The sequence below is a fragment of the Panthera leo genome, chromosome D4 (assembly GCF_018350215.1).
Source record: "Panthera leo isolate Ple1 chromosome D4, P.leo_Ple1_pat1.1, whole genome shotgun sequence".
NCBI lineage: Eukaryota > Metazoa > Chordata > Mammalia > Carnivora > Felidae > Panthera > Panthera leo.
Genome location: NC_056691.1, coordinates 12,472,108 through 12,485,792, shown reverse-complemented (window position 1 = coordinate 12,485,792; position 13,685 = coordinate 12,472,108). Strand labels below are relative to the sequence as shown.

Below are 13,685 nucleotides of genomic sequence, written 5' to 3'. Positions count from 1 at the left end.
TGCTTATATTTCCTGCTTTGTAAATTGTCTATATATGTCCGTTAGTCATTCTTCTAGGTTCTCAACATTTTTCCTTCCAATATGTATAAGTTCTTTATGTATTAGGCATTAATCCATAGATATCATATTTTATTTTTTTATGGTTTGAATGCTCTTTTTAAATGAGAAAAAATAAATAAGAATACGACATATAATAAAGTTAGTATCATGAATCCTGTACTTCCCTAAATTGGCTACATCACTGTTTCAAAAACTTTTGATTATTCTCATCTGTTTATTCTTTCAAAAAATTCTTACAATCTTACAGTTCTAACAGAAAACAAAATCCATTGGGATTTTCAATATAATTAAATGTATGAATTTAATTCATAAATAACTTAGCTTTCCACTCTCCTAAAATGGTTCTTATTCCCTTGTATTCAAGATTTCTGTCTCACTTATCTTTGGATGTATTTTTTTTAAATAAACTTAATGGCTTCAAACAACAATTTATTATTATCTTCTTGGAATCTTTCATGGGCTGCAGTCAGATGGCATCTGGAGCTGCCGTCCAGACTCAATGGGGCTGTATGTCCAATATGGCTTCCTCACTCATCAGTCAAGCTCATCAGTGTTCCTCCTCATGGCCCCTCCTTCCAGCAAAGTACCTCGATTTCTTACATGGTAACACCGAGCTCCAAGAGTTGGAGGCAGTCTTCTTCAGGCTAGTCCAGATCTGGCATAATGTCACTTGCCATGTTCTATTGATCAAATCTGTTACCTGACAGCTTAGATTCAGAAGGTGGAGTATCATTCACCTTGTCCTGGAGACAAAGTCCACCTTTGGAGACAAACTACCAACCACACTTTCTTTATTGATCTTTATTTGGTCTAGAATTTTCTTCACAAAAGTATTTGAAATTTGTGTTGCTATAGTAATTTGTACATTTTTTTCTCATAGTTTACTAAGCAGTTAGGACTGATATGAAGGACAGATCTTGTTTTTTGATATACTTATTTTGTATTCAATTGCCTTACTAGATGGTCTTATTTATTCTTTTTTTTTTTTTTTTTTTTTTTAATTTTATTTATTTTTGGGACAGAGAGAGACAGAGCATGAACGGGGGAGGGACAGAGAAAGAGGGAGACACAGAATCGGAAACAGGCTCCAGGCTCTGAGCCATCAGCCCAGAGCCCGACGCGGGGCTCGAACTCACGGACCTTGAGATCGTGACCTGGCTGAAGTCGGCCGCTCAACCGACTGCGCCACCCAGGCGCCCCTGGTCTTATTTATTCTAATTACTCCTCAGTTTAATATTTTAGTTCTCCTAAGAAGATAATCATACTCTCTGAAAATAAAGATGACTTTTTTCTCTTTTTCAATAGTTAAATACTACCTATTGTACCAGTCACGACTTTCATAACAAGACTAATTGGAGGCATCCTTGTTTGGTTTCTGTTGCATAATTTTTTAAGTACAAGTATATTGAAGTTATACACTGGACATATTTTATCAACATACACATCTCCCAGAGCTAAATTAAACTACTTATTTTTATGTGTCAATGCAATACAAATGAATAGAAAGGTAGGTTTTTATTTCACATAAATTGAATTCAGGGAAGGGGCCAATAAAACAAGATGAGGAAGAAAACAACTAATATATTTTGGACACTGCAATATTTTCTTCCTGATATCTATAAACTTCCAAAAAGAAATCATAGCCATAAAACATTCCATTGACTCCCACAAATAGCTAATATCTCTAAATAAATATAAAACATCATAAATTTCTGCAATTTGTCCTTTCTTCCCAAGCTTGACTATTTATACTAGAAATAAAGAATCATTTTAAGTACATAAATAAATAAGTATTAGAATAGGGCTTTTCAGCCATCTTATACTCACAAATGGCTGATAATCATATGGTGGAGCATAGTCTTCAGCATATGTTGTCAATGCACACCTAAGAGGGATAAGTCAATACGTGAGAAAAGAACAACGCCAAAAAGAATGATATTTAAGATGTTTAGTGCTATCTGCTTTACATGAAATAAAAACATTTCAAGGAGGACTGGTCCTAATAAAAATGTTAAAACCTACAACTGGAGCACCTGGGTGGCTCAGTTGGTTGAGCTTCCGACTTTGGCTCAGGTCATGAACTCACGGTTTGTGGGTTCCAGCCCCACATCAGGCTTTGTGCTGACAGCAGGGAGCCTGCTTGTGAGTCTCTGTCTCCCTCTCTCTCTCTGCCCCTCTTCCGCTTGTGCTCTTTCTCTCTCTGTCTCCCTCTCTCAAAACTAAACATTAAAAAAAAAAACCCTACAACTATCCCAGACCTTGTTCATAGCATTATCTACCACTATAGGATGCCCTTCCTTCGATTACTTCCAATTCAGTACCACTTACTACTCTCCTGTACTAATGATATGCTACCAAGCCCAAGTCCCTGAGCTTAGGTGCATTCCAAACTTTTGGGATTCTCTTTACCATCTGCTTTCTGCATCTCAAACTCTTTTGACTCTATGCCCCATGTTCGCTGCTAGATGACAGCTGAAAGAGATAATAGAAGACAACCAGGTGGACCGAGATTATATAGCTTCCCTAACCTCCACCCAATTAAACACAGAGCAATGCTGAATAAATATATCCTCCCTTCCCCAAGTCTACAAGCACAGCCAAGCTCCAAGGGGAAACCCTGAGGTGCCCGAAATGAGGACGGTGCTCACTAGAATGGCAAGCCGTAAGATGATATCCCAAGACTAGAAGGTAGAGTGTGGGCTGCATATGAAGGGCCAGAGACATGGCTTTGGGGTCACAGAAGGCACAGAAGGCTGTCCTACTCACAGCCAGGAGTCTGTAAAGTCTGTAACCTCAAATAAAAGAAATCAAAGAAATTCCAGCCACCAGTTTAGGGAAACTTGCAAGAAAGCTTCTCTGTTTAGAACTCAGCGTGGGACAAAAATTATTCTCCAATGAGATATAATAAAATAAAATAAAATAAAATAAAATAAAATAAAGCCCTACTTCTGTTTCTGGCAGTATTATGGGACTAGACAGTCAAAGAAACTCTTCTGAGAATTGCACACCTAAAAATATTGGGCACAAGGAAATTTAAACATTTTAATGCTTGGCTATGCTGGTGAGAAAGAGAATTCAGTAAGTAAAAGAATTCCAAAATAACAAGGAAGTCAAACTCAGAATGGTTATTGGGTACAGGTGCTAATATTTTACTTGGTGATAACCACCAGTTCCTTCAGGGCTTTCATGGTGTGGTTTCCAGAGTAGTAGTATTAGCATTACCCAGAAACCTGCTAGGAATACAAACAAGTGGGTCCCAACCCCAATCTGCTGAGTTAGAAAGCTGGGGGTAGGGCCCTGTGGCCTGTGTTAACAAGCCCTCTAACTGATGCTGACGCACACTCAAGTTTGAATACTGGCAGTTAAAAGAACAAATATTAGAAATGTAATTTTCAAACTAGCAAGTAAATTTTTAAATTTTTATTATTTTTTTAAATCTAAGTTAGTTAACATATAGTGTAGTAATGGTTCCAGGAGTAGAATTTAGTGATTCATCACTTACATATAACACCCGGTGCTCATCCCAACAAGTGCCCTCCTTACTATTATCCACTTTGCCCATCCTCCCACCCAACACTCCTTCATCAACCCTTAGTTTGTTCCCTGTATTTAAGAGTCTCTTATGGTTTGCCTCTTTCTCTATTTTTATCTTATTTTTCCTTCCCTTCCGCTATGTTCATCTGTTTTGTTTTTTAAATTCCACATAATGAGTGAAATCATATGATATTTATCTTTCTCTGACTGACTTATTTCACTTAGCATAATACACTCTAGTTCCATCCATGTTGTTGCAAATGGCAAGATTTCATTCTTTTTGATCACTGAGTAATATTCATTGTGTATAATAACACATCTTCTATATCCATTTATCAGTCAATGGACATTTGGGCTCTTTCCATACTTTGGCTATTGTTGATAGTGCTGGTATAACCATTGGGGTGCATGTGCCCTTTTGAGTCAGCATTTTTGCATCCTTTGGATAAATACTTAGTAGTGTGATTGCTGGGTTGTAGGGTAGTTCAATTTTTAATTTTTTGAGGAACCTCCATACTGTTGCAAGTAATTTTTTTAAAGACCAATCTAATAAGAAGAAAAGAATAAAAGGAAGAAATGAAAATCATTTTTGCTTATAAGACAAATTAAAATCATAAAAATAAAATTAAATGCCTTTGCAAATACAATGAAAGTAAAAGGGTTAAACTCATCAGTGAAAATATTCTCTTAGACTTAAACTGAACATCATGTTGTATTATATAGTACAACTCTATGTGTCTATACCTAGAATAAATTATTTTCAAAGGAAGTTTGAAAATAAAAGGATATAAAAAGGTATATCCAGAAAATATTAACCAAAACCAAGTTAGTATTCTTATATTAATATCACATGTAATCGACTTTGAGTCAAAAGTTATTAGTAATAAAGATCATTACATATTGATTAAAGGAACAAACACCAGGAAGATCCTAAGTCAAGAAACCTAACAACACAGAATGTGTAAGTCAAAAAATGACAGAATCACAAAGATAAAATGACCAATCCACAGTCAGGACAAGATTGTTACACATTCCTAGATTCTTTGTTTCCTTAAACCCAAATATCTACATATATCCTCCAAAATCTGGTGATAACCACCAGTTTCTTCAGGGCTTTCATGGTGTGGTTTCCAGAGTAGTAGTATTTGCATTACCCGGAAACCTGCTAGGAATACAAACAAGTGTGTCCCAACCCCGATCTGCAAAAGCAAATAAAATCACACAATCACCCATGCCTAGTGCATAACAATGGCTAGAGAAAACTACAAACTTCAGCGCATGTGTATGTGGGAGAAAAATCCAAAATCAGTAGAGCCATATCCAAAGCCCATACTGGAGCAATATCAGGTGGGTATTACATGGAAGAGAGGAGAGAGTGGCAAGTACCTAATGGGGATGGAACACAGAAGACATCACCCCCAGAAAAGAAAGCATCCTTCACTGATGGGAAATACTGAGAACAAGTCTGTGACTAGAGGATCTGAAGATTGGCTTTCCAAGAAAGAGGCTTGGAAAGTATTTAAGACCACAGTGGCAGTCTTGGGAAGGACCTGCCTCTGGGAAATTGGGAAGCAACTAGCAAGGTAAAGAAAAACAAGAATTCAAGCTCAGAAATGAAAGGTCCTAGAATCACCACTTTCAAAAAAGATGGCTTCAATAAAATATAGATCACTTCACTATTCCAACAGTAGAGGGCACTCTTGAACTAAGAGATTAAGAAAACTGCCCAGCCTTCTCACTCCTCCTTAGAATTACCCCATTGCTGATCTTCCAGGAAAATTCAACATATGATAAACAGAGTAGTGCAACATCACTATGAGAAGAAAACAGTAAATCAAAATAAAGACTAAGCCGATGAAACCCTTTTCTATAAACATTCCCAAATAGGCACAAATTCTGGATTCTATTCTATGAATTGGAGATTCTAGAAAACACAGCAAAGCAAGGAAAAGAAGTGTGAGTATAATAACTGGAATAAAAGAAACAAAATTCTTATTTTCCACATATAAGATTATCTACATTTTAAAAATCCAAGAGAATCTACAAATCATAACAACAGGCAAGTTTCAGGGAGGTTGTTGGATACAAGATCAATATACAAAAATAGCATACCCATACACCAACAACAAGAAATTAGAAAGCATAATTAAAGTCGAAATATCTCATTTATAACTGCAATAAAATCTCTAATTTTCCTATAGGAATGCATCTAACAGATTTAAAAAACATTTATGACAAAAATTTTTAAATCTGCTGAAGGACATAAAACAACCCCTTTATTTATAGGTGACTATTCAATATATGTTACATATACATATGTGTGTATGTATAATTTCTAAAAGGTTTACAATCTGACATTTTATATATAATTCTTGATTAAATTATAATTTGAATTTTCTATCACTCAAAAGACACCATAAACAGTGTTACAAGAGAATTCATAGACAAGAAGATATTTACTGAAAAATTAACTCAAATAATATCAATATCCAGAATAAATAAAAAAATCTTAGAAATCAATAAAAGACAGTATCCTATAGAAAAATGGACTAAGACTATAAATTCTTCACAGTAGAGGAAAACAAAATGGCTATTAATATTTGAAAACAAATTCAGGCTTAATATTCAGTCTTAAATTCAGCAGTGAAATGCAAAGTAAAACAGTAAGTTACCATTTAATATCCATTTGGTAAAAATTAAAAAATCTCTACATTGTTTGTAAGGATATGAAAGTATGAGCATGTTCATACATTACTAGTGGCAATATCTTACAGAAATGAAGGTGCATATATCTTAACTAGCAATTATATTTCTAAGTATTAAGAAATCCTTGCACATATACTCAAGAAGACATACATAATATTCAATGCAGCCTTATTTGTAACAGTGAAAAACTGGAAGCTAATGTCCATCAATATGGTGAATATATTGAGTTACTCTATAAGTCATGATAAATGGTCTTTTTTAAAAAAATAAGAAGCAAACATGGCAAAGATATCAACTTACATTATAACTAGGAAATAAGTAGATGGATGTCTAAAGAGTATTTAAATGGAAATATTACATAATCTTAAAATGTTTAAGTGTTAATAGATGATGGTGAACTTATTTCTCTACCCCATCCTCATCCAAAGTTACAACTCAAATGATACAATTATCAGTCAAATAGAGTGATGCTTTGGGCAGGCCAACCTCGCAAAGCAGCTTTGCGCATCTCTCAACCCACTTAAAGCACTTAATGGGCAGAAACCCATTCTACCAAGCTCAGGTCCTTCTCTCTTTCTTTATTATCACCTCCCAGCACAGAGTCTGATACAAGGTAGGCACTGAGAAATATGAATTAAATGAATAAAGCAATTAAAATAAAATTAGAATATAAAAAGATAGAGATTTACTACAAAACTCAAAGTAAATAAAGGTGGAGGGTTAAAATATTCAGTTATCTTTTGAAAATGCAATGTGGCTCAACAAAATGGAAACTTTTATAATAGTGAATGATGAATTTCAGTCAGTCAGCTATAAACTCTTTGTGATCACCCACCTCCCCCAAGCATTTCAATCTGAAAAACAGGGCAACAATCTTGAAGTGATATATTTTGTCCAATTTGAAACAAGATGGTCGTTTGAAAATAAAACCATAGATCTTCCTCTTCGATATCAGCTGAAGGCTATAGCCAAATAAAGAATATAATGAAAGAATAAATCCCTTAGAAGAGAAATGGTCTTCAGAGAAACTCAAGAAAGCAAGAGATGAGGAAACTAAGGGAGGCATGTGTTCTGGGCACAAGGAAGAGGTGTCCTGGCTCATAAATAGACCTCTCTGGAAGGTTCTGGGAGCAGAGCTGCAATACATTAATGTCAGTGTTCCAGTCTGATTATGACAGCTAACAGTGACTTTAGCTCATTGTCTGGAATCACCTCAAGCCAGCCTTGTGCCACATGTCCCTGCTCTACCACTCCATAACTACCCACAACTGATAGGTCTAAACATCAGCTCCTAGTTCAGATTCCATCAGGGCTCTGCCATGGAATTTCTTACTAGAGATGAATGGGAAAGAGTCAGTCCCTCTTCTGTGATAAGAACCATGGGATGTAAAGTACCTCCCCTCAGAAGGAGAAAAGGAAGCCAACAGGGAGAGAATCCTGGTTCTAATTCCAGTAGTCTTGGAAGCCCAACTCTTCCAAGGACTTTCCCAGAGTTCCATCTGGTAATTCAAACTCCTATAATAAACTCTCCTTTTGACTCAAGGTCATTTTAGTTGTGCAATTTTTACTTACAACTGAAAGAGTCCCACTATAATCCGGTAGTCAGAATCTGAGGCCATTGATTATTGTAATCTTATAACTCACACACTCTGAACAACACTCTGATTATACGTTGCCTTCCTATCTTTTTTTTTTTCCAAGAGAATCCTTTTGTTAAGGCTGACATGACTGGTATGCTTGAACATTTTATTTCCCATTATAAATTAACTAATTAGAATAATGGCTTTTCTTGTGAGTTTAATGAGCATAAGTCAATCTTCATGAGTCAGATAAATTCTGAAGCACAGATAAAATTGTCTTTCTGGACATGTAAAACTGAAGACCAGATGCTGATAAATTTACCAACATAATGCCATGCTGTAAGAACGTTTGGAAAGTGGACAGCTGGCTTTCACCCAGCACCACCCACAGTTTGCCACACAAGCCCTCTTCAACCTTTAATGGTTGTAAGGTAGAGAACTGCTAAAGGTGTTCTGCAAGATGAAAAAGGAAAAGAAGTCTGATATTGAAGTTTTTATTAAAGCCATGATATTAGTTAAAATGCCTACAACTACACCAACCTCTATGGTAACATGTGTAAATCTGACAAGATGAAATACCAAAACCCAGGGAATCACAATTTCTTAAACCTGGAAGAAATTTAAAGGTCAACCACTTCTTTTCTGTTTTGTCTGGAGGACAAGCAGATATTTTACCCAGCTTCCCAGCAACCAGAACAAGAGCATGTGACATCTATCTACTCAGCAAATCAGACAGTCCCACCTAAGAGTCTGAATCTGAGTAAGTGACTCAAAAAAGCAGAGAATTAATTTGGAATTAATCCCATTTCCGGCAGCATTAGAAGCAGCATCTGTTATTTAGGACAAGGAGAGGCCCATGGCAATGGATTCTACTAGACTCCATGTGCTAGGATGGAAGGGGAGGTTACAACCACTCTGGGAAGTTCAGTCTCATTCTTAACAGAAATCATCATTCTTTTTTAATCTCGGATCTACCTAAGGAGTGAAGCTACACAGAGCAAATCTGATAGTTCTTCCACATCTGCTGAATGCTGCCCTCCCCCTTTTTTAATCTACCACTTATTTACTCTCAAACTTCCCCAGCTGTGTAATTCTCATCTCAATATGTTCAGTTAATTTTACTTCTTGCAAAAATTTCTCTTGGAGACTTCTGTTCTGCTCTGGTCTCAGGAGATTCTTCGCCCAACCTGTGACACAGCTGGCTCATTGGCGAGCCTTAGTCCTGGAGATAACTGCCTCTGCTCTCATTGAAGGATTTTCTATTTTAGGGGGCCCTTATCTTTTTCTACCTTTGTTTACTCCCTCTTTTTTTAAATCATTAGCATAGTGTTATGTTAGTTTCAGGTGTCCGATATAATGATTCAACGATTCCATACATTACTCAGTGCTCATCAAGGTAAGTGTGCTCTTAATCCTGTTTATCTATTTCACTCATCCTCCCACCCACCTCCCCTATGGCAACCACTCGTTAGTTCTTTGTATTTAAGAGCTGGGTTTTTTTGTTAGTCTCTTTTTTCTTTGTTTATTCATTTGTTTTGTTTCTTAAATTCCACCTATGAATGAAATCACACCATATTTGTCCTTCTCTGACTTACTTCACTTAGCATTATACTCTCTAGGTCCATCCTACAAATCAATCTCAAAGAAGCTAGAGGGCAAGAGGTGGAAAGAACAGATGAAATGGCAGACAATTTGAATCTGCTTTTATTCCTGATCCAAGCCAAGCCCTTGCTAAGTTTCCTAGCAGTTTGGAAGCAGTTCTCTCCTTCTGTCAAGAACACAGACTTATAAACCCAGAGATTCTAGTGTCTTCTTGACTATCAAGTGGTCTTGGGGTCTTGAGCAAGCCATTTAAACCCTCTACATCTTATTTACCCCCATTAGTATCTCTTCCATAAATACTTAGAGACTAGACAGATAGATTAATTAATGGAAAATTGGATTCTTTGATTATCTCTGTGCTTTGATTTCCTTGTTTATACAATTAAGAAAATACAGACTCATATGACCTTGTATAAATGTTAGCAGTGGATAATGCATGTGAAATACTTTGAAGGAAATGGAGCACTCTACACAATTAAGCATGAAAAGCAATGTACTATAGTGGTTAAGGACACAAACTCTGCAGTCAGACAGACCAGACCTGAGTTTAAAACCCAGCTCTGGTGCTTCCTAGGTTAAGGAAATTTGGGGAAGTTATTTTACCTCTCTGAGCCCCTTTTTTATTTATTTTTTTTTTTTTATTTTTATTTTTTTTAATATATGAAATTTACTGTCAAATTGGTTTCCATACAACACCCAGTGCTCATCCCAAAAGGTGCCCTCCTCAATACCCATCACCCACCCTGCCCTCCCTCCCACCCCCCATCAACCCTCAGTTTGTTCTCAGTTTTTAACAGTCTCTTATGCTTTGGCTCTCTCCCACTCTAACCTCTTTTTTTTTTTTTTTTTTTTTTTTTTTTTTTCCTTCCCCTCCCCCATGGGTTTCTGTTATGTTTCTCAGGATCCACATAAGAGTGAAACCATATGGTATCTGTCTTTCTCTGTATGGCTTATTTCACTTAGCATCACACTCTCCAGTTCCATCCATGTTGCTACAAAGGGCCATATTTCATTTTTTCTCATTGCCACGTAGTATTCCATTGTGTATATAAACCACAATTTCTTTATCCATTCATCAGTTGATGGACATTTAGGCTCTTTCCATAATTTGGCTATTGTTGAGAGTGCCGCTATAAACATTGGGGTACAGGTGCCCCTATGCATCAGTACTCCTGTATCCCTTGGATAAATTCCTAGCAGTGCTATTGCTGGGTCATAGGGTAGGTCTATTTTTAATTTTCTGAGGAACCTCCACACTGCTTTCCAGAGCGGCTGCACCAATTTGCATTCCCACCAACAGTGCAAGAGGGTTCCTGTTTCTCCACATCCTCTCCAGCATCTATAGTCTCCTGATTTCTTCATTTTGGCCACTCTGACTGGCGTGAGGTGGTATCTGAGTGTGGTTTTGATTTGTATTTCCCTGATAAGAAGCGACGTTGAACATCTTTTCATGTGCCTGTTGGCCATCCGGATGTCTTCTTTAGAGAAGTGTCTATTCATGTTTTCTGCCCATTTCTTCACTGGGTTATTTGTTTTTCGGGTGTGGAGTTTGATGAGCTCTTTATAGATTTTGGATACTAGCCCTTTGTCCGATGTGTCATTTGCAAATATCTTTTCCCATTCCGTTGGTTGCCTTTTAGTTTTGTTGGTTGTTTCCTTTGCTGTGCAGAAGCTTTTTATCTTCATAAGGTCCCAGTAATTCACTTTTGCTTTTAATTCCCTTGCCTTTGGCGATGTGCCGAGTAAGAGATTGCTACGGCTGAGGTCAGAGAGGTCTTTTCCTGCTTTCTCCTCTAAGGTTTTGATGGTTTCCTGTCTCACATTCAGGTCCTTTATCCATTTTGAGTTTATTTTTGTGAATGGTGTGAGAAAGTGGTCTAGTTTCAACCTTCTGCATGTTGCTGTCCAGTTCTCCCAGCACCATTTGTTAAAGAGACTGTCTTTTTTCCATTGGATGTTCTTTCCTGCTTTGTCAAAGATGAGTTGGCCATACGTTTGTGGGTCTAGTTCTGGGGTTTCTATTCTATTCCATTGGTCTATGTGTCTGTTTTTATGCCAATACCATGCTGTCTTGATGATGACAGCTTTGTAGTAGAGGCTAAAGTCTGGGATTGTGATGCCTCCTGCTTTGGTCTTCTTCTTCAAAATTACTTTGGCTATTCGGGGCCTTTTGTGGTTCCATATGAATTTTAGGATTGCTTGTTCTAGTTTCGAGAAGAATGCTGGTGCAATTTTGATTGGGATTGCATTGAATGTGTAGATAGCTTTGGGTAGTATTGACATTTTGACAATATTTATTCTTCCAATCCATGAGCATGGAATGTCTTTCCATTTCTTTATATCTTCTTCAATTACCTGCATAAGCTTTCTATAGTTTTCAGCATACAGATCTTTTACATCTTTGGTTAGATTTATTCCTAGGTATTTTATGCTTCTTGGTGCAATTGTGAATGGGATCAGTTTCTTCATTTGTCTTTCTGTTGCTTCATTGTTAGTGTATAAGAATGCAACTGACTTCTGTACATTGATTTTGTATCCTGCAACTTTGCTGAATTCATGTATCAGTTCTAGCAGACTTTTGGTGGAGTCTATCGGATTTTCCATGTATAATATCATGTCATCTGCAAAAAGCGAAAGCTTGACTTCATCTTTGCCAATTTTGATGCCTTTGATTTCCTTTTGTTGTCTGATTGCTGATGCTAGAACTTCCAGCACTATATTAAACAGCAGCGGTGACAGTGGGCATCCCTGTCGTGTTCCTGATCTCAGGGAAAAAGCTCTCAGTTTTTCCCCGTTGAGGATGATGTTAGCTGTGGGCTTTTCATAAATGGCCTTTATGATCTTTAAGTATGTTCCTTCTATCCCGACTTTCTCAAGGGTTTTTATTAAGAAAGGGTGCTGGATTTTGTCAAAGGCCTTTTCTGCATCGATTGACAGGATCATATGGTTCTTCTCTTTTTTTTTGTTAATGTGATGTATCACGTTGATCGATTTGCGAATGTTGAACCAGCCCTGCATCCCAGGAATGAATCCCACTTGATCATGGTGAATAATTCTTTTTATATGCCGTTGAATTCGATTTGCTAGTATCTTATTAAGAATTTTTGCATCCATATTCATCAGGGATATTGGCCTGTAGTTCTCTTTTTTTACTGGGTCTCTGAGCCCCTTTTTTAATGGAGATAGCTGCAGTGTCTATCTCAAATAATGAGAATTAAATGAAATAAGGCATATATAAAGCCCTCAGCTCAGTGCCAGACACACAATATGTGCTCATTGACACAAGAAGAAAAAGCGATACTGCAAGGATACTAATTAGAGAGTGGAAGAACATGGTTCTCTTTGCATTTTATTTGAAATATTCAAGCTGCTGAATGGATTGAAAGGGACAAGACTGGAGGCAGAGGAACTAGTTAGGACACTTATATTTGCAACTGAATCTGGGTCACTGACCTCGATCATGCTTCAGTGTCAACTATCCACCTGCTATCTGGCATTTTCTCTTCCTCTTACCTTCACTGCCTCAGTGAATGGCCCCATTAACCCCCAGGTGCCTAAGCCAGAAGCCTGGGAATCAACCTTGAGTCTTCTCTACCCTTATAACTAATCAGTTACCAAGTAAATGTCTATTCCTCTCTCTTAATATATCTAAAATATGAAATCTTATCCTCCACACCACTATTACTAGAGGTCAGGACCTTATCATCTTTTGCCTTGGTTAGTTCAATAGCCTTCTCAATGCAGTCCAGTCACCTACAATCTGTCTTCTGCTTTTTAAACACAAATCTGATCATTTCTACCCATACTTGAAAACCTTTCACTCTTGCCTTCATGATAAAGTTCAAATTCTTTTTTTAAAATTTTTTTAAATGTTTATTTATTTTTGAGACAGAGAGAGACAGAGCATGAACAGGAGAGGGGCAGAGAGAGAGGGAGACACAGAACTGAAACAGGCTCCAGGCTCTGAGCTGTCAGCACAGAGCCCGACGTGGGGCTCGAACTCACGGACTGTGAGATCATGACCCGAGCCAAAGTCGGACGCTTAACCGACCGAGCCACCCAGGCGCCCCAAAGTTCAAATTCTTTAACATAGCTTTCAGGCCCTACCTGCTTTGTCCCCAACATCTTTCGCCAACTTTGGATGCTATCACTGAAAACTTGTACTCTATGAACCAAGACATGCCCATCACAGGTACCATTATC

The 13,685-nt window shown here is 37.3% G+C and overlaps 2 protein-coding genes across 6 annotated transcripts in view; both read right to left on the bottom strand.

Annotated features, from left to right (window-relative positions):
• The window catches only part of CD4H9orf135 (chromosome D4 C9orf135 homolog), an 83,047-nt gene that overhangs the window by 16,692 nt on the left and 52,670 nt on the right, over positions 1-13,685 (bottom strand). For all 3 annotated transcript variants that reach the window (XM_042912061.1, XM_042912064.1, XM_042912062.1), the window contains one exon: positions 1,888-1,945. In XM_042912061.1, coding sequence (XP_042767995.1) covers positions 1,888-1,945 — 58 coding nt within the window. The remainder of the gene's footprint in view (positions 1-1,887; positions 1,946-13,685) is intronic.
• Positions 1-13,685, bottom strand: part of MAMDC2 (MAM domain containing 2) — a 317,683-nt gene that overhangs the window by 288,194 nt on the left and 15,804 nt on the right. For all 3 annotated transcript variants that reach the window (XM_042912057.1, XM_042912058.1, XM_042912060.1), the window contains one exon: positions 1,888-1,945. The gene's annotated coding sequence lies outside the window, so the exon portion shown is untranslated. The remainder of the gene's footprint in view (positions 1-1,887; positions 1,946-13,685) is intronic.